Here is a 20,202-nt window from a genome sequence, read left to right as displayed (position 1 = left end):
TGAGAACAGGAGAGTCGCAGATTCAATTCCCCGACCAAGTATGGAGCATGGACTGGTAGCTGGAGAGGTGCCAGCTTGCCTCCTTGGTGCTAAGGCACTGAACCCCCAACAACTCAGGATGCCTGTCCAAGGCAGCCCCCTCCCTCTGACATCTCTCAATTTAATGCATGTATAGGTCCTGTTTGTGCATGTGTGTCGAATTTCTCCTCTGGGTATTAAGTATTTAATGTCAGTACTAGCCAAAACTATGACTTCTTCGCCCTAATCCTAACTGCCTCGATGTGTCAACGTGACGAATGCCAGCTAATCGCAGCACTCAGTAGGATACGTACTGTTGTATCGTAGGGATTGGTATAAAGAGCCAAATAGCTGCAATGTGACTATCCTCACTCGAGTGCAAATAGACACCCCAACCTAATTCTAACCTGAAAACCTTAAAAGTCTTAACCCTCAAACAGTCCTTTGAAGCAGCGAAGTGTTGTCAGAATGTCCCCACAATGCATTAATGACCTCACTACAATGTTATAACTGATATTGGTCCTCACATGGATAGATACCCATATACAAACTCAAATTAAATGAGGGATTCTGGTTAACTTCTACAGCCCTGGCACTGTCTGACAGCCTATTAACACATAGTTTTGTAATGATATAGTGCACCGATCCAAAGACAATACATTTTTGTTGTAATTCAGATTTTGTGCACCAGATGGGAGTATTTCAGCATGTCATTCAATTTTGACACGCAGTCCCTCCACAGTGTCTAAACACTGCAGGAAAAAGGAAGTCCAATCATGGCCCGATTACACTGCTAGAGGGCTTTAATGAACTTGTTGGCCCCAGATAACCGTGTAGAGCCCCTGGGGTCTTGGCTGCTTGAGTCTAAAATAGATTTTTAAAGCTACATGGTGGCCTGGTTGTCTTGTAGACTGTTTCATATCATTATAAATCCAATGACGACAGGAGAAATGCTTGCACAGGATACCGACACAACAATTTGAAACTACTTCCTGTCACTCCCCAACCCCCACATCAGTGCAACCTAACTGAAATGTCCTCTTATTATCATTAATCCAACTCTCTGAACCTTTTTAAAAACTGTTTTTAAATGTTTGTTCGAGAATCAGCTGAGTACTTTGATGTCACGCTGGATCGACCAGACGTTTAAACAACTGCCTTACCTTAGCTCTAATCAAAGCTAGTGTTTAAAGAATGAGATCACCTGACCCACCTGAGGCACGGAAGGTAAAACAAACATACCTGTTTGGAGAGGATCCACCTCCCTCAGGTGCTGTCACTTCTGATAATGAGAGGTTATATGCTGCCTCATGCCTTTGTTCATTCTTTTGTACGGCAGCCACGATGTGTGTGTCCTGTGAGTTTATTGCCTTTAATACCTTGATTCACATAACATTGTTCAATATTAATTTTTAATTAGTTTATTGTGAGTTGCAGCGTGTTGGAGATATCGGCTGTAGAGATGTCTGCTTTGTCTCCAATATAATGGAACTAGATGGCACTCGGCTTGTGGTGCTCAAAGCACCAAAAATACATTTAATAAAGCTCAAGTGCAATGTCAGCCTGTTCTCATTCTGTACACCACCACTTTGTCAGTGATTTTTGGCGTTGGACACTGATGCAAAAAGCCACCTTTGGCTGCACTGCCAGTAATACCTTAACACAGGGAGCCAGAAAATCCCTATGGGGTGGGCAGAAGGGGAAGTGTATGTGTCCAAATACCATGTTTATTTCTAAACCTAACCTTGTGCTTTTGTTGCACAAGGAAATCAAGGTAAATATGAAGTGTTTTACTGACATAAGTTTATTCTGAAAAAGATTATATCAATTTAATCAGTAGAAACCGGTTAAGTTTCTCCTTAATCTATTGACATATCATCCTAGAATGTCAGACGCAGGAGGATACCTTGCCTATCAGTAGACGTGAAGGTCCACTGAGCAAGCAGTGATATTTGACAAGTTCACAGACAAAAAGCCATACTTTAACATTGGCATGATACACAGTTGCTCGCCACTGTTGCTTAATGGTCAGGGTAAAACACAGCAAGACAAAAACAAAGGTTAAGGTGGCAGAAGTCTGAGTAGGGTGGATGGGAGAGGTAATGGGTGGGTCCAACGAGCTAGGACTTTCACCCAGGAGGTCGGTGTTCGCTTCCTGTAAGATTGTAAAGCCAAACCCTGTTCTTTGAAGTGTATTTTTGAAACAGACAATGCATGTAATAGCCTGAATTTGGCACGGCGTCCCAGAACATCAACAACCAACGCACCCAGCGTACCTTACACGTCATATGTCAGCACGGAAAGTCCATGGCCAAACGTCGATAGGTGACGAGGTCAGTATGAGACTGTGCTGACGAGTTGGGATGAGAACGCGTTGGCAGTGTCTCTCTCCAGAAATCATGACCCAGTTACTTAAGATAATCCACAGACCTTGGCGTGAGGAGTTTCATGAAGGAACTATTTTCTTTCTACCGAACGCTCCCAACAAAGTCTGTGGATTATCTTGAGTAACGAGGTCATGATTTCTGAAAAGAGACATTGCTGTTTTGAGCAGCACAAGCCGAGTGCCATCTAGTTCCATTATATTGGAGAGAAGGCAGACATCTCTACGGCCGATATCTCCAACACTCTGCAACTCACACCAAAACTATATAGATTTATAAATAGCGCTACAGGTAAGAGGGAAAATATGTATTTTTGACTTCGGCATGAACTGTCCTTTTAACTTCTCCATGGTCAGGCATCTCCCCTGAACTTTCTGAATCCAGCTGGGACAAAAAATACCTCAAAAGCTGAAGCCTGTGTGGCACTTCCTGTTGGGCCCTGAGGAAGATGATCTCCCGCCTTGTCGGCTCCCACTGCAGCACAAAGGAAATCATTATCCTGTAATTATGGATGGTTAAGAAGAAGATTGGCCATCTCTGTAATCTGCGTAATGGCATAATGTGTCACCAGATTCTGTAAGCCTAAATAACTGGCGTAGGCGATGATATACGCCGCACGTTTTTTCTGACTTTACAGTCGACAAGGAAAAATGATGAAGGAAAATGCCAGCATTAATATGCACGCCTGCAATGAGACTCGTGCCCACTTTTTTACCTGCCTGTTTTTTCCGTGTCTCAGCGTCACATCATTAAGTCTTGAAAGAAACATCTGGAAGGCATTATGAATCACCGCTGCTCAATGTGGGTGGCATTTCAGAGAACTAAATTATCTTCATCCTTTTGCCACCCTGGGCTGCCCATAAAAGTTTGTTTAAATCATGGCAAATTTGATCCAGTTTTCAAACTTCAAAAGAAAAGGCATTCATATTTCAGAATATAAATCCAGTTTGATCTAAGGCTTCATTTGGTCTGTAGAAACAAATGTGGTTGGAAAAACATCTTAAATGGGTAACTTAAAGCAAAGACATATGCTATTCTTTAATGTACACGACTTTTGGATGGTGAACTTTTACGGTTGCTAATGTTCACAGCCTACCAGGGCCCTTTACAGAACAGTAATTTAGTTCTTTAATTGCCAGTTTTACGACTGTATTTAAGTCCCTACAAGTTAACACAAGTGGCTTTTTTCATCCAAAGTATTCCCAGCACAGCGGGAGGTGTGTGGGGGTGGCGGTCTGCCCCTGAAACCTTTGTCTAGAAGTACAAGAGTATCTTTTCAGTGCTAAATCAAAGCTTTGCCTTGCATGTTGCACATGGACTCTATCCCAAAATCTAGCAACCTTGAAGCATGACTGGAACCTGCTTGAGGGTTCCTGGCGAAAACTACAACCGTAGCTTCTCAGGTGTTCGTCCTTGGTCTACTGCCATGGTTCCAAACTTTTCCTTTGAGACATACCACTGCACTCCTATCAGATTAACTCAAGTACCCCTTCATTTTCCTGTTATCAGCCCAATAAGCTGTTATATATCTGCATATCAGATATCAGCCAACAATCCAGATTTCCAGTTGCCCCCATTAGAAATTTCCAGGAGCGCCATTGTTGGGAATCCCTGGTCTAATGTGTCTGTCAGAGAGTTCTTGACATGACATCTGTGTGCTGCAGAGGTGTTAATTGGATGCAGTTTTCACATGCCCCCCTCTTATGACACAGTGGCTCCAGGACAGATTTAAACCTGACAATAAAAGTAGGTCAGCTCCTGTTGTTGTGGTTGAAAATAGCCCTGAGTCGTGTATGTTGTCACACAGGTGTGATGAGGCGCGCTGTGCTACCTTGGGGACATTACAGTTTAATTCCACTTTCATCTCAATAGAGGTCGTGATGTGACAGAAACCCATTCACAGGCGGGTTGCCACTCTCTGCGTCAAGCTTGACAGATATATAAGAACAGAACCGGATACAGGTAGGTCTGCCTTCACAATAAAAGCACAGAATACTTCCTGATATGATTATCACTAATAGGCAGTAGTGAACCTAGACTCTTGGGGGCCCCGGGCAAAGAAGCCCATTGAGGCCCAGTTTCATTGTGCTAACTGTTAAACCTAACTTAGCATGAATTACAAATACAGGTAGCTATAAATGTAATAATTTGGGGTTTTTGGCGCAGTGGTTGTGCACTGTGTACTTTCTGGGAGGTTTAAGGGGGTTTACTGCCGAATGTGCCAATGTGAGTGGCCATCAGGGGCCAGCCTGGTAAGACCATCCTGATGATCTGAACCCAACATTCTGTTTTGCTCTCTTCATCAGCAGTGCCATGTCATGTGTCAAGGAACAACCAATCACAGCAGACAGATATCGTTCCCTTCTTCTTTTTTTTAAAGATATTTTTTGGGGCATTTTGCCTTTAATGGACAGGACAGCCAAGTGTGAAAGGGGGGGGGGGGATCTCTCCCACAGACGATATGCCCACACACTTATTAACAGCACCTGGAAGAAGATTAACTCTCCACTCAGGATTTCTGGTAAGTAGGCTAGTGCATTTCCATTAACCCTAGAAATGCACAAAACCTAAATATCGCAATAAAAAACTGGTAATGGAAACACCTACATTTTGAAAAAACTCATTGAGAAAAAGTTTTTCCACTCTCATGAGGTGGTTTTTCAGACGTGTCGATATCAAAGTATATCGCAAAAGTGTAATGGAAACACTTTTTTTTTGCAAATATACGTCACCGGACATTCAAGTCCCCTGTAAATTCCTCGTTCACGATCCTCTCCCAGAAATCCTTTATCCGTGGTGGCTGCCACACATACGGACTTTGCCTTTGGAATACCACTCGCTCTCTTTGTCTTCGGTTGTAGACTACTGCAACAGCAGCAGTGGCAACTGAGATGATTGTTCCAGCTCGCAAGAGATTTGGAACGTCCATCTTACTTCCACAAAGTGGAGTCTCGCGGGACGAGACGTTACGGCTCATACGCAAAACTCCTTTTAATGGAAACACCTGCAAGTCATATTTGTACTTTGTCGAAACTTTAGAAATATCGCATTTATTTTGCGCAAAACTGTAATGGAAACGCGACTTATATGATACGGTGCTTGTTAAGATTGCTTAGCAACTAAGATGCAACCTGCTGCTGCACTCTTGAAAGCTGGCACAAAAAAGGCACGAAAGTAGCGCGTTTTCCAGCCAGTTAAAGCCATGGCATGTGTATGACCCCTTAGCGCTTGTTGCTTTGGTGGCCACCATTACTGTTCTGCAAGCTGCAACCTGCATTTTACGTCAACTACAATGCAGTCCCTGATTGGCTGCTTACAGCTGCTGATTGGCCCAGATTGGATTTTAATTTCTGGACACAAGGCGGGGCGCTAATCAGGGGGCCCTTTTCCCATATTTTGCCTGGTTTGCCTCTCCTGACAATACGCCCCTGCTAATAAGGTTTGCACCACTATGACCACCTAAACCAGCTTTAATATATTTCAATTTCTTTTTATAATAATTAATTTGTAAAACAATGACGATGGGGTGAAGGAATGCTGGAAAAGATTACACTGAACATTATGTTTTTAAAATCAAATCATTAAAAAGAAGTATCACCATCATGACAGTTGGACAATTACGTACTTTTAAGCAATAAGGCTAAAGCAAGACAAACATAATATTAATATGATTAGAATTAGTTATAGAAGTAAAAGATAAGTATGGGAAAAAATCTATAGTCTTTCTCAATGCATGTCGTGAAGAGTGCAAATAATTTAGTAAAGTTTCAGTTCATCTAAAATAGTTAAAAATTACGCACACTGCCGGATCAGTTAGTCTTACTCTGAAAATATATACCGGAAGTAATATTTTTCTCTTTGGGGCTGACTTCATCTCTCTCTCTCTCTCTCTCTCTCTCTCTCTCTCTCTCTCTCCCCCTGGTGTTAACAGGGTAATTTGAACACACGGGGGGAGGGTAGAGGAGGGGAGTGGAATAAAACCCTGGGCAGTCAGAGGTGTGGGAACAGGACGCAGCGGCGGCGCACAGGACGCGCACACGTGGAGGAACAAACGCTGCACTTTTAAGGGGAACTAGTTCAGCAGCCCGAAGTCTGAACGAGCAGCCGGGCTGGTGTGTGTGTGTGTGTGTGGCGGGGTGGGGAGGGCACAACAATGCTCCTGGAAGAGCCAAATAGGTGACTGGAAACAAGCGCTCTTTGTGATCTTCTGCCGTTGATTCAGAGAATAAAAGTGGGCGCACCGGGAGAGAAGGGTCATGGAAAGCCCCGGGAGGAGGAGGAGGACGCAGGCGGTGAGGTGGAAGTTGTTGAGGAACTCGCTGCTGCTTTGTTTATTCACCGGTGAGTTTTGGATCAGTCAGTTTACACACTGAAGCGCTTTTCCTTCCAGATGCATGTCCACATGTTGCAGCTTTTTATGTTTTAGTAACTCCTCTAGACTCTGGGATGAGCTTCTGGGGAAAGTGTTGGGAGAGAAAATCATTAAAAGTTATAATGTGTACAAACAATTCATCCAGATCACATGTTGGGCACCACTTCAGCTGCGTTTCATCCAAATTACGCGCAACCCAAACTGCTGGAAACTTTTAATCTGAGTCAGGTCTGCGGTGCAGTTGTGTGGAGGGGGGCAGGGGAGAGGAGTGTGTGTGTGTATGAGAAGAGGTGGGGGGGTGAAGGACATAGTGCCATTGCCTCCCAGCGTGTGGAGAGACAGGAGCCAGGACCTCCGAGGACCACCCATACCGCGCCAGGAGTCTGTTGGTGGAGGCATTTACAAGGGGTGGGAATCACCCTAGTTATCAAGATACTTAAAAATATTATGTTTTTTAAAGATGGTAAATTTAAAGATTTTAATTTCATTTATTTTTTTTATTTGATTTTATTTGTTTTATTTTCATTTTATTTTATCTTAATTTATTATTTTTTAAATTTTAGCTCATTTTATTTTTTTACTTGATTTTATTTGTTTTATTTTCATTTTATTTTATCTTATTTTATTAGTTTTTATTTAATTTGATTTTATTTGTTTTATTTTCATTTTATTTTATCTTTATTTTTTTTAAAATTTTATCTTATTTTATTTTTTATTTTATTTTCATTTTATCTTATTTTATTAGCTTTTATTTTATTTTATTTTTTAATTTTATCTTATTTTATTTTTTATTTTCATTTTTTTTATGTGGTTTTTTTTTAATCAATACTTCCACTCTGTGTGACAATCTGATATTGCCACACAATAAAATCGCAATACTTTACCCTCATCTAGCATCTACATGGAAATATCAGCTTTTCTGCAGTGTGTAAAATCAAAAAAAGTAGGTTGACTGTCTGTCACAAAAGAAAAAACTTGCTTTAATCAGAAGAGGAGAACATTTTCTGTCTTCTTAAGTGCCAAAAAACTTGCAGCTGCTTCCCTGCTTTAAATAACAGTGCTCAAGTTATTTGAGAAAAGCATCCTCCTGCTGTAATTAAAAGGCAGGACTCCTCTACTCTGTGAACCCAAGCCTGCAAACATGAATATACGCCTCCAGGGCAGCACACATCATTCTGAGAGTGAGTGATTGCTGAGAGAAAGCAGATCTCCATGCACAGAGCTTGTTTTCTTTGCAGCGTCCCTCATTTGAAGTGTGCGTTCTGGCTCGTGAAAGACTGCCAGCCTTCCGCACAACAGCGAAAAACCCAAATATCGTAGCTCAGGAGGAGGAGGAGGGGGGGCTTGAGATGAAAAAGTCGTGTCGTGGCAGCAGGTTGAGACGAGTACATAGAAGCACAGCTGTGTGTACAATGCTTTTGACTATGGCAGAGTGGGGAGGGAAGGTGGTGGAGGTAATAAACCACATTAATCACATACACAAAACAGCATGTAATATATCCTGCAGAAATAAGCAAGCTGTGTGTAGAATGATCATGATCACGAGTGGCGTCAGTGCAGGAGATGGTAAAGGTTGGCTCTTATATCATCTTCATTTGACCCCCACGCAAACATGCGTCAGTCATGTTGCGTCCCATTCTAATGACCTCCCACTCAAAGAATAATTAATTCAGTTGTTGAGTCACTGGTTCACGATCCTGTGTCCGTCATTCACACTGTGTGCGTCTCTCGGCACATTTACCTCCATCAACTCTTGAACTGCTCTGTGTTGCACCCCAGGGATGGAGTACTTCCATAAATGTTCGGGATTCACAAGAGTGTCCTGACTTTAATTCCCTCTTGAGCTCCCAAAACACAGGATCCTACACTTCCCATAATGCAGCTCTGCTCAGTAAATACACAGGCATCCACTAACTCAGAATGCTTCCTCAAGTGTGGAGTTTGCATGTTCTCCCCATGTCAGCGTGGGTTTTCTCTGGGTACTCCTACTTCCTCCCACAGGCCAGAGACATGCAGGTTAATTGGTGACTCTAAATTATCCGTAGGTGTGAATGTGAATGGTTGTCTGTCTCTGTGTGTCAGCCCTGCGATCGTCTTGTCGACCCGCCCTAGGTGAACCCCGGCTCTCGCCCAATGTCAGCCCCCGCGACCCCCAACAGGATAAGCTGTTACAGAATATGAATGAATGAATTTTACAAGTCAAGAAAGTCGTAGTTTGGTGAACGTTGGTTGTAGAACCATTACTTTCGGCGAACATCTCTCACGGTATACGTCATCAGCACCAGCTAGCTAGCAGATAGCTACGTCATAGCTAACTTCGCTATGTTCCACATACAAATGTAAGGTTATCCTACCCCATGTTTTTATCTAGTGACTCCTTGTCTTTTTATCAACCGGAAAGCAAAAGAACGAGCAACACCCTTTGCTTTTGTGAGTCAGGCCCCCAGGAACACCTCTCAGCCTTGCTTCCAATTTTCCCCAGTGGCCACTTGTGGTATTGCAATGAAAAATTTTCCTGTGGCCCTTAAAGCATTTCCCCCTGAAACCACCGAGATGTCCGTAACTGCAAACAAGGTCAATATCGACTCTTTCTCTTAGAAATTTTTTATCCATGGATGTTTTATATTTATAAAACAGTAACTCAAGGGTAAGGCCAGCAGGGAAACGCTACTGCGCATATTCAGGGGCCTACGTACAAAGGTATTACACCCAGAAGGTAGAGACTTTTTCAGTCCAACGAGCAGTTCCGTTGGACTGAAAAGGCACTATCTTGGGGTCTGGTATCTAGGTATTATTTTACATCATGCAGGGATGCATGATAATATCGCCATGTCATCGGTATCAAGAAGAGACTTAATGATCACTAAAAAAGTGAATGTATCTATCGGTATAGATTATCGGTCAAATGAGTTGTTCTATATCAAGTATCAGCAAAAACTCCAATACTGTGCATCCCATTATCTATGACATGAGTATATCCAAGTTTGAAACAGAGAGAGAGAGAAAGTTATAATTTCACTTCCGCGACTTGAGTCGTCTTTGTAAAAACAGATTTTCATCTTATATGGCACCTGTTTTCCGACAGACTTCGACTTTCTTGGCTCACAAAATTATCTTTTAAATTGACAAACATCGTGTAATGCATGGCACAATTTTAAACAGGTAAAGATAGCACGCACATCCCAAAAGACTTGTGAGAATAACATAATAATGACATAAAAGATAAAGTTCGCACACCAGAAGCTGCTCCTTGAAGAATTTATTTGGTGTAACGTTTCGGGCTCCTGCCCTTCTTCAGACATGATGTCTGGTGTGCGGACTTTATCTTTTATGACAATTTTAAACAGGATCAGAAATTAATTGTTTGAGTAATAATAAAGTAAAGATCGGAAAAGCACGTCCTGATCTTTACTTTATACTTCCGAATATGGTACCACGTGTGGTCCTCCAGAGGGGAGGGACTTTGGATTTGGAATAAACTTACCATTGTGTGTAAAATTGGACTGCCTCTTTATACCTCAATCTGATTAACTCTATTTGTTAGAAAAATTCCATGAATTAAAGTCTTTATCTCAGCAATATCCAATAACGTATTCCTTATTGGTCCACCAAATTTCGTCGAAATCCCATCATGGATACTGAAAATATCACAGCACACGACGAACTAACCAACAGACGGGCCAATGCCCACTTGTGCATTTCGTAATAGAGACTGAAGAACGGAACTGAACCAGTTTTGCAGCTATTTATGTCATCACATCTGAAAACAACTCAATTGTGATGAATAAGAATTGCAGATTTTTCGGGCTGTGTCACAGACTGGTCTGTCAGCAGCAGCCAGTTTGCAGCCTACAGTGTTTGATTCAGCTGGTCCGCCATGTGGGCTGATCTGCTGCCTCAGTCCGCCCAGACACGGAGAAATAAATCAAGCATTCTACTATTAAGTGAGTTAAATGTGGCGTAGCTGTTACATGGCAACCGCTGCTGCAGTCTGTATACAATAAATGCAAAAATTGATGTTTTAAAATCTTGATATTAAGGGCTATCAGGATTGGCTGGGTTTATTGGACGAGAACTCCAGGTCCCCGTTCATTACAGAGATCTTTTTTATTCTTATTTCCCCCAACGCTCCACAGGTATTGATTGCTCCCTTTTAAAACCAACAAGTGCTTCTCCAGCTCTCTGAGTGCATAATAAGTCGTCTGTCTTTGCGCTTTTAAACCTGCCTTTGAAGGTATAAATAGAGGCTGCTGGTTGAGGTTGTGCGCTTTGAGGTTAATTCATGAAAGGTTTCATTACAGTGATTTTTTTTTCATCTCGGGAAAGGTTTAAAAAATTGCAGATAACAAGACGAGACTTAATCGTTTCTTTTTAAGGCTTCTTTCCTTATAAGTGGACACTTAAGACTTATCAACAACTTGAAATATACCTCTGCTTAAGTTATTTGTCTTATAACCCTGCTCACTTATTTTTTTTTTATTCCTGGTTATTTCTCCAAAGGGTTTAATGTGTTTCTTAAAGACTTTCTCGCAAGCATTATCTGTGCAAATGGCTTTCCTCTCTGTTGTTTCCACCAGCGCTCAGAACTGCTGCTGATTTCTGGTTCCACAAAATTTAACACCCTTCATTAGCAGCTCCTAAAGAACACGTCGATGTGTGTGTGTGTGTTGCAGGCGGCAGTGAAGCCCAGTGTGAAGGCTGTATCGAGTACTGCTGCGATGGAACGCCACAGTTCTGCTGCTCCTACTACGCCTACGTGGGGGACGTCCTCTCGTGAGTTGACGCACGGACACAACAAGACCATATACTGATTATCTGCACACACACACATATAGATTTGGTGTAGCTCTGGTTCTGGGAGTATGTTTAAATGAGAGAGAGAGCAGCTAACTCACATACCAGCTGTCTCTTAACATGCCAGAAGAAGATCTGACCTCTGACCTGTGTTGGCTTTGATTTAGCACAGCTGCTTTAACACTTTCACCTAGTTCTCACACTGCTCTTTCCTTTAAAGGGACCTATTGTGCTTCTCAGCATTTTGCGTCTTATATAAAGAGTTACAGTGAAGGATGTTCGTATTAAATGTGGCCAAAGTTTCATATAACTAGGTAAACATTGGAGGACTCCATTGAAATGAATGGAAGTTTTTTTTTCTTCATCCTTATCTTTTCTTCCTTCAAATGAATCACATTTTTGAGGGCCTAAAGATTCTTGAATACTCATGAAACTTTGCAGATGCATCAGAACTGATGAGAATTTTGGTATTTTATGGGCTCAGATTTGAGAAAATGGCCCAGTAGCCCCCCTACAAATTTTTAACGAAGCAGCCCCCGCAGTACGTTTAACCCTGATGTCTGAAAATTGGTAGGCACATGTAACCTCCCGAGATGTACAAAAAAGTCTCTTGGAGCCATACCCTAAACCCAACAGGAAGTCAACCATTTTGAATTAATTGTGTAATTTTGGTGCGTTTTGGCCAATTACAGGGGTCGTACTTTGACGAACGTCTCCTACAGATTTGATCCGATTGACTTCAAATTTAGTCTGTACCATCTAAAGACCTTTGACATTAAATGTTGTTAAAAGCTTGAGTTTTTGCTGAACATTGTGTCGGTGGTTGTGTGGCAAATTTTGATGTGTTATCGCATATGGTTGTGCTTGGGTCTGTCAAAGGGTCGATGCAGTATTAGCCGATAAGCAGCTCAAGTTGTCGTCGAACCGTGTGACCATAGAAAGTCGTTCAACTTCTGTGTTTCTCCATGAAACAGGAAGTGGTTGTAAGTCCAAGGTACATGGTCCAGTCTGCCCCAAACTTCATATTTGAGAGTCCTGACCTGAACACATCTACATGCCAATAGTTCTGGTGCCGCCTACTGGCAACAGGAAGTGACATGTTTTATACTTTGCTGTACTTCTCCGAGCAGGTTGGCTAAATCCACCTCAAATTTGCTTTAAGAAGCCTCAAGACCTTGATGAGGCTTTCTGGTGAAAATTGTGCAGTTTCTCAAATGGCGTTGCCATGGCGTGGCAGCCATTTTGCACATTTTCCCATCAAACAGGAAGTTGTTGTAACTTGGGCATATATCGTCCAATCTGCCTAAAGTTTCTCATACATGGTAAGAGTCTCGACCTCATGACATGTTTGTGCCAAAATTGAGTTGCAGTCACAGCGCCACCCACTGGCAACAGGAAGTGACGTGTTTTATGCTTTGACATACAATGTACAAGCTGGGTGACCAGATCCATGCCAGCACAGGCAAAGGTCTGAAGGCCTGTTCGTCGCTGCCAGCAACTTTAAGTTGTTGTTGTAAATTTCCCCCCAGATCCAGATCAGTATCCTGCTGGAACAAGTCTAGTTGTGTTCAGTAGCGTTTATTGTTGATTTTCCACAGTAGAAAGTACCGCACTTCTCCGTTACAGTCGTTCTCTGGGTGAATACAGGTGTTCAGGCACAGACAGTATGAGGAAAATAAAGTGTTTTGGAACATTAAAGCATGTAAAGGTTTTAAACACAAGTATGAACCTGAAAATGAGCACAGCAGGTCCTCTTAAAGATAAACCCTTTTTGTTTACAGAAGTTTTATTGATCTCTGTATTTGTAAAATTGCATATTTGTACTAATCAGTGCAGAACCTTGAATGACTTTTGAAAACAGCGTGCTGATTCTAACATGCTGACTAATGCTGACTATGAAGATGTAACCAACCTGTTAATGAGTGTTTTTTTCCTAATTTACAGTGCCAACTCACACACTCCTCTGCAGTGAACACACCACACACACCAATGCTCACACGCTCTGTCACACACTTCACATCACACAGCCGGGTTACATCAGATGCTGCGCTCCATCTCCATGGCAGCAACTTAGAAGTAGCATGTCTGCTTGAGACAGCTGCCTCCTCTCACACTTGGGTGGCTTACTGTGTGTGTGTGTGTGTGTGTGTGTGTGTGTGTGTGTGTGTGTGTGTGTGTGTGTTGCAGGGGCACTGCCATCTCCGGTATCGTTTTCGGCGTGGTGTTTCTGATGGGGGCAGTGGCAGCCTTGTTCCTGTGCGTTTGTATGTGTATGAAGAACGGGCGAGGCGCGCGGGTCGGCGTGTTCAGCACCTCCTACATCAACACTGTGACCCAGGGCTACCCAGGTGGGTTGACAGGGGACACACACAAGACCATACATACTGGTACAGGAAACAGATTTTACAGGACAATTTATTACTTTATTATTAATTCTTGTAAATTATTAATAAAGCATTTTTATAGCTTATAAACTCTTTAAAGTATGATCAAAGGGGGGCGTTGGTGGCTTAGGGGACAGAGCAGACGCCCCATGTACAAGGCTGTTGCCGCAGCGGCCCGGGTTCGAATCCAGCCTGTGGCCCTTTGCTGCATGTCACTCCCTCTCTCTCCCCCTTTCACACTTAACTGTCCTGTCTATTAAAGGCCAAAAATGCCCAAAACAGTATCTTTAAAGCATGATCAAAGGACAAAATAAAAGTAAATAATGACTTATTACTTCACTTTAATGCACAAATACATGATTCATTACTGCTAATAAAGAATTTGTTAACGTTTTTAAAGACCATTGGCCTTTTTTCAGGCCAGGTGTGAAGTTACGACTACTTGTTATGTGTGCGACACACCGCTGGGTGATTTAAAAGGCAGCTGATAGCAGTTAGCAGCTAACTCACAGAAGGTGAACACCAGCCAAAAATGTCCACAAATTCGGGGCGTCGGTGGCTTAGTGGTAGAGCAGGCGCCCCATGTACAAGGCTGTTGCCACAGCGGCCCGGGTTCAAGTCCAGCCTGTGGCCCTTTGCTGCATGTCATCCCCTCTCTCTCTCTCTCTCTCTCCCCCTTTCACACTTAACTGTCCTGTCCATTAAAGGCAAAAAATATCTTAAAAACAAAAAAAATGTCCACAAATTTAGGAGACAATGAGGTCCGTTAGCTCCTTACCCTCCGAGCAGAGGATGAAATCAACTGCAATAAAAGAGATTGTAAAAGATTGTTATTACAATGTTGATGCCACTGTTACTGTTAAATAAGCATGCCAACAAATATGTTAAAGGTTATAGGGAATTTAAATGCGTTGAATCGATGCCGTAGCTATGGCGTAGGCTCCATGTCAACGTAGCGCCTACGCCGTAGCCTGACGTGCACCTCCCCAGAATTGTAACTACGCGTCGCAGTGACGATGAAGCTGAAACCATTTCCCTCAGTGGAAACAAAGCTTTTATTTACTTTTATTTCAGAGATAAGAAACAATAAATTGTGAAGACAGTAAAGCCTCCACAAAATAGCATTTTAAGTCTTGTGTGTGATTTATCCTGGCTTCATATGAACAGAGGAAATCTCCGCTTGTCGCTAGGCTAATTTATACAATGTAAAATGCCATAGGCTTGTGCTAATAATGTTAGCATGTTGTATTTGTTTGGAAAACGTGTTTAGTATAAGACAGTTGTTTTGTCAGTGAACCTTGTGAGTTGTAATGGAGCCAAATTATGTGCCGTTACCTTTGTTAAATGTTGCTGTTGTCCCTGGTTTTATATGAAAAGAGGAAAAGATTGTTAGTTGCTAGGCTAATTTGTACAATGTAAAATGCCATAAGCTTGTGCTAATAACGTTAGCATGTTGTATTTGTGGGGAAAATGTGTCCAGATAAAGACATAGTGAAGCTGATTTGTGTACTTGTGTTTGAAACTGTCTCTATTAAGCCATGTTTAATGTGTGTTTAATGTGTGTTTTGAAACAACTAAACTTTACAGCACTTCACAGAAACCTCCGCCGCCAACTAGTGTTTTGGAGGTGTAACTGCAGAGTGACACAGACACACCACCACACAAGTAAAAAGGCTCTCAAAATGCGAAGTGTTAGAGTGGTACCGGCTGCTTGTCCTCAGTTGTCCTCAGTAGTTTACTGTTACTGATATTTTTATGCTTTAATTAATGATATGATAATGTTTGGAAAACATTAGTCACAACATAACAAACGCTTCATGAGTGTGACTCATCAGGAAGTGGAACCAGCTTATCACAAGCACTTTTAAAGGACGTACAAAATCACAAAATCAAGTTCAGGCTCATTAATTAGAGAGTGATCTTTTTAGTATTACTAAATTATGTATTCCATTGTAGGACCAATCAGACGGTGGTTCCAGCGTCTTTAACAGTGTCTACATGATGAGAGCGTAGACGCCACAGTGACACCTCATCTGCTGTCCTCAGGCGACCAGACATGAAAAGCAAACAGTTACAGGATCCACTTCCTGACAGTCACACAAAGAGAGAGCTGAGTCTTTTCACAATGTAAAGGCTCAGACGTGACCGTAAGCTCTGCTCGAGCATTTATGCCACACAAATACACCCAGATTTCCTGTAAGCGTGATTCCTTTCCTTCCCCTCTCACCGCTTCACGTCTGTGACACCCTGTCCCTACTTGAAAGGGAGCAAACGGGCGACAGTGTTCCCACATTGTACTCACAGGTACAAAAGAGTCTGGACTCGGTCACACACTCCGGGCCCGGGGAATATGCTGGGTTTTCTGGGGCTCATCATTTATTCATCATATTGCATTCTCCTCTGTGTTTCGCCTTCATGCTACGCTGGGCTGGCGCTCCTCGCTCTGCCCTGCAGCTCCGATCATGTTCCATAAACATGGTGCTCCAACACACACAGCCATACAATATGAATATATGTTTGTAGCTGCAACCACATGAATCATTTTCTGTCTTCTTCTGCTCCACGACCACATGTGAGTTAGACTCTGTGATTAGTTCTTACATTATTCACTAGTTTTAATTACATAATAGCCTTAAAGCTACAGTAGGTAACTTTTTTATAAAGATAAGTAAGGGCATGTTTTGCCTCCATGGCGAGCTGCTGTCTGTCTGTTTGTTTGGGTTTAATGCCAGTGCAAAATTTCAAGCTTCATTTCTATTGGCTGGTTAGTAGACATAGGTGGTAACAGCAGTCACACAGTGAGGTGGTCACCCTAAATGTCTGACACTGTCAAATATTGATCCCAGGCTGTCTTTGATTGCAAGACTGCGACAACGGCATCCTTGAACCTCTCTCACTGTGCGACAAAGGACCACCATCTTAGAGCCACGACCAAAGATATCGCCATGTTTCCTTCACGTCGGTCATCTTTCGGGCTTTAGTGACGGCCTACAGTACACACACATATCACAATATCATCTACTGTGCTCATTAACATGAATCATGAACATAAGCATGTCGCAGAACTTAATCAAGTCCTGTAGATAAGGCACATTCCTCAATTTAGCCATCCCTCAACACAGTTTCTTCTTTTAAACATGAGTTTCACATTATTACAATATGTTAGCACAAACAAATGTGAGGCGTTTGTTACATTGTTACGTGATACAGGGTCACGTTATTACATGAAACGATTCACATTATAACAAGATAAATAATGATATTAATAAGAAAAGATTCCTGTTAAAACATGAAAATATTTTGTTATAACAAAATATTTGGTTATGATAAACTTTTTTTTTTAACGAGAAAAGTTTCTTGTTATAATATGAAAATATTTTGTTATAAACTTTTTTTACGAGAAAAGTTACTTGTTGTGACATGAAAATATTTTAACTTTTTTTACGAGAAGTTTTGTGTTATGACATGAAAATATTTGGTTATAATAAACTTTTTTACAAGATGTTTCTCGTTATAACATGAAAATATTTTGTTATAGCGAAAATATTTTGTTATAAGAAACTTTTTTATGAGAAAAGTTTCTTGTTATAATATGAAAATATTTTGTTATAATAAACTTTTTTTTACGAGAAAAGTTACTTGTTATGACATGAAAATATTTTAACTTTTTTTACGAGAAGTTTTGTGTTATGACATGAAAATATTTGGTTATAATAAACTTTTTTACAAGATGTTTCTCGTTATAACATGAAAATATTTTGTTATAGCGAAAATATTTTATTATAAGAAACTTTTTTACGAGACGTTTCTCGTTATAACATGAAAATATTTTGTTATAAGAAAGTTTTTTACGAGAAAAGTTTCTTGTAACAAAAATATTTAGTTATAAGAAACTTTTTTTTTACGAGAAGTTTTTTGTTATGACATGAAAATATTTTGTTATAATAAACTTTTTTACGAGAAAGGTTTCTTGTAACAAAAATATTTTGTTATAAGAAACTTTATGAGAAAAGTTTCTTGTTATGACATGAAAATATGTTATTATAAGAAACTTTTTTTTGTTATAGTGAAAAATATTTTGTTATAACAAGAACAGTTTCTTGTAACAAAAAAATGTTATAAGAAACTTTTTTTACAAGACGTTTCTCGTGATAACATGAAAATATTTTGTTATGATAAAAACATTTTATTATAAGAAACTTTTTTCAAGAGAACAGTTTCTTGTAACAAAAATATTTTGTTATAAGAAACTTTTTTCGAGAAGTTTTTTGTTATGACATGAAAATATTTTGTTGTGATAAAAATATTTTGTTATTATAAGAAACTTTTTTATGAGAAAAGTTTTATATAACAAAAATATTTTGTAATAATAAACTTATTGTTATAAAGAGACAAGTCTTTTGTTATAACATGAAATTATAGATAGATAGATAGATAGATAGACATTAAAATATATCTTGCTATAACATGAAAACATGTAAAAATTCGAAAAACATGTCATAACAAGAAACTTTTCATGTTATTTCCTGATGCTGATCAAACTCTTTTTCTTTCTGGCACGGCATCAATACACTTCCATAATTATAGCTTTACGTGTATAAAGTATTTGAGTTGCCCTTTTTCTCCTCTTACAAAGTCTCACTCTGAGCATCCCAACAGTTCCACGGAAATTTTAAAATAAAGGTTTCTCCTGTAACATGTGTGACTGAGTTATTCCTAATAATAGTGCCATGAAACATGAGGTTGATGCAACCCTTTAGTCTGGAGTGGGTCTTTATAACTCATTCATCTTTTGTCTCGTGTGCTGCTTTGATGTTTCAGTGAATGATGTAAGTTCCCCTGGCGAGACAGACGTATTGTGGTCAACAAAAGGACTGTTTGCAGCCACATTTTTGATCTTCCTAGTTAAATTCTTTTACTCCAGAGAGTAGTTTGCTGGTTTAACCACTAGAGGGCGCAACTTTACCATCAAAGCCATGTAAAGTGGGGGCAGGAGGAACTGAATGCTTTTGACCTCACTGAACTTCTTCATTTTCTTTCTCAAACTCAGGTCCTCCACCTCCGTACACCTACGACTATGAGATGTACCCTCCATCGCTGCATCCCCCACCTTACACCCCAACTCAGCCTCGGCCGGCCAACTACTCCCCACCTCCTCCTTACCCTGGCTGCACCCGCAAGTGAATCCCTGCAGCACACATTGCCTACTGGCCAGCTCAAAGGAAACTCTCATGGCCTGGTCTTCCAGGCGTGGAGGTGGCTGCACATCTCTGGCTTCTAATGGGGTTCAAGACAATTTAAGAGGCCCTGAAGAATTTCCACAGTTAAAAAAAGGTTGACCCAGTGCAATATTGTCAGTGATATGCAGTCAAGATGTAAAAGTCACCGCGTTCCTGCTGGAGCCTGGCCCAAATGATGGGGAAATTAATTTAACACAATACTGGTGAGAACACTCCACATTCTAATAGCCTTAAATGTTAGCAGCCCTGCAGCCCCGCAGCTGGTACTCTTTCCCCGCTAATAACCAATATCCTTATCTGTCGCTGGCTGTGCACATCAAAGACACCGTGCCGCTTTGATGAAGGTGAAGACCACTTTTGTCAGCATGGAGGGGGAACCTCACATCACTGGAGGAGGGAAGAGTCTTTCCAGGACACCGTGTAGACTCTGCTTTTATGGAAAAGTTACCTATTTTTTAAGAACTTGATTTATGTCAGCGACTGAGGTGGAAGTTGGTGATTAAAGCTGTTTTGAACGAGTCAGGTGAGGACCTGTCATGTGTAGACACAAAGACTTGAACGTAATGCATCATGATACTGACTGTCATGGCAACTTGAAAGGACTGGGTTGTTGGTAATGAGCTGTTTTTTACTGCCTTACTTGAAACGATGTGAGAGGGAACTGAACTGTGGGTCACGTCATGTTCAGTTGGAAAATTGTACTTTTTTTTGCCTTTGTGAGATTCTTGAAAATTTGCATTTGTTGGCTGATTAAGGGTGTAACTGAAAGTGAAGTGACCTCACTGAGCTCTGACTGATACATGTGATGGATGACTGTGAATGATGGAGGGGGTTTAACTAAACTTGTGTTAGGTTATTGTACGTGTTTCTGAACTGTTTAAGTGGCTGTGTTGTGAATTAAAGATGTGATTAAAACATTTTTAAAGCATAAACACTGCCGTCATGAGTAATCAATAATGTGCACGTCTGGATTGCGCTAGCTGAGAGAATGGATGTCGTACATAAAAAGG

At 41.0% G+C, this 20,202-nt stretch overlaps 1 protein-coding gene across 1 annotated transcript; it reads left to right on the top strand.

The window, feature by feature from the left end:
- The first annotated feature begins 6,312 nt into the window (after nucleotides 1-6,312).
- cyyr1 (cysteine/tyrosine-rich 1) lies at nucleotides 6,313-20,124 on the top strand. Its single transcript, XM_033615614.2, has 4 exons — nucleotides 6,313-6,743; nucleotides 11,448-11,547; nucleotides 13,756-13,916; nucleotides 19,003-20,124. Exons 1-4 carry the CDS (start codon nucleotides 6,659-6,661, stop codon nucleotides 19,134-19,136), a joined length of 480 nt encoding a protein of 159 aa, XP_033471505.1. The 5' UTR covers nucleotides 6,313-6,658; the 3' UTR covers nucleotides 19,137-20,124.
- Nucleotides 20,125-20,202: the final 78 nt, after the last annotated feature.

The sequence above is a fragment of the Epinephelus lanceolatus genome, chromosome 24, assembly GCF_041903045.1.
Source record: "Epinephelus lanceolatus isolate andai-2023 chromosome 24, ASM4190304v1, whole genome shotgun sequence".
Classification (NCBI taxonomy): Eukaryota; Metazoa; Chordata; class Actinopteri; order Perciformes; family Serranidae; genus Epinephelus; species Epinephelus lanceolatus.
Note: the sequence above shows the minus strand (reverse complement) of the source record. Positions and strands in the feature narration are given on the sequence as shown.

Excerpts from the sequence above, each read along its gene's own strand:
- cyyr1 (XM_033615614.2), top strand. The coding sequence starts at position 6,659 with ATGGAAAGCCCCGGGAGGAGGAGGAGGACGCAGGCGGTGAGGTGGAAG. Across the intron at positions 6,744-11,447 it reads GCTGCTTTGTTTATTCACCG|GCGGCAGTGAAGCCCAGTGT; the intron begins GTGAGTTTTGGA and ends TGTGTGTTGCAG. Across the intron at positions 13,917-19,002 it reads TGTGACCCAGGGCTACCCAG|GTCCTCCACCTCCGTACACC; the intron begins GTGGGTTGACAG and ends TCTCAAACTCAG.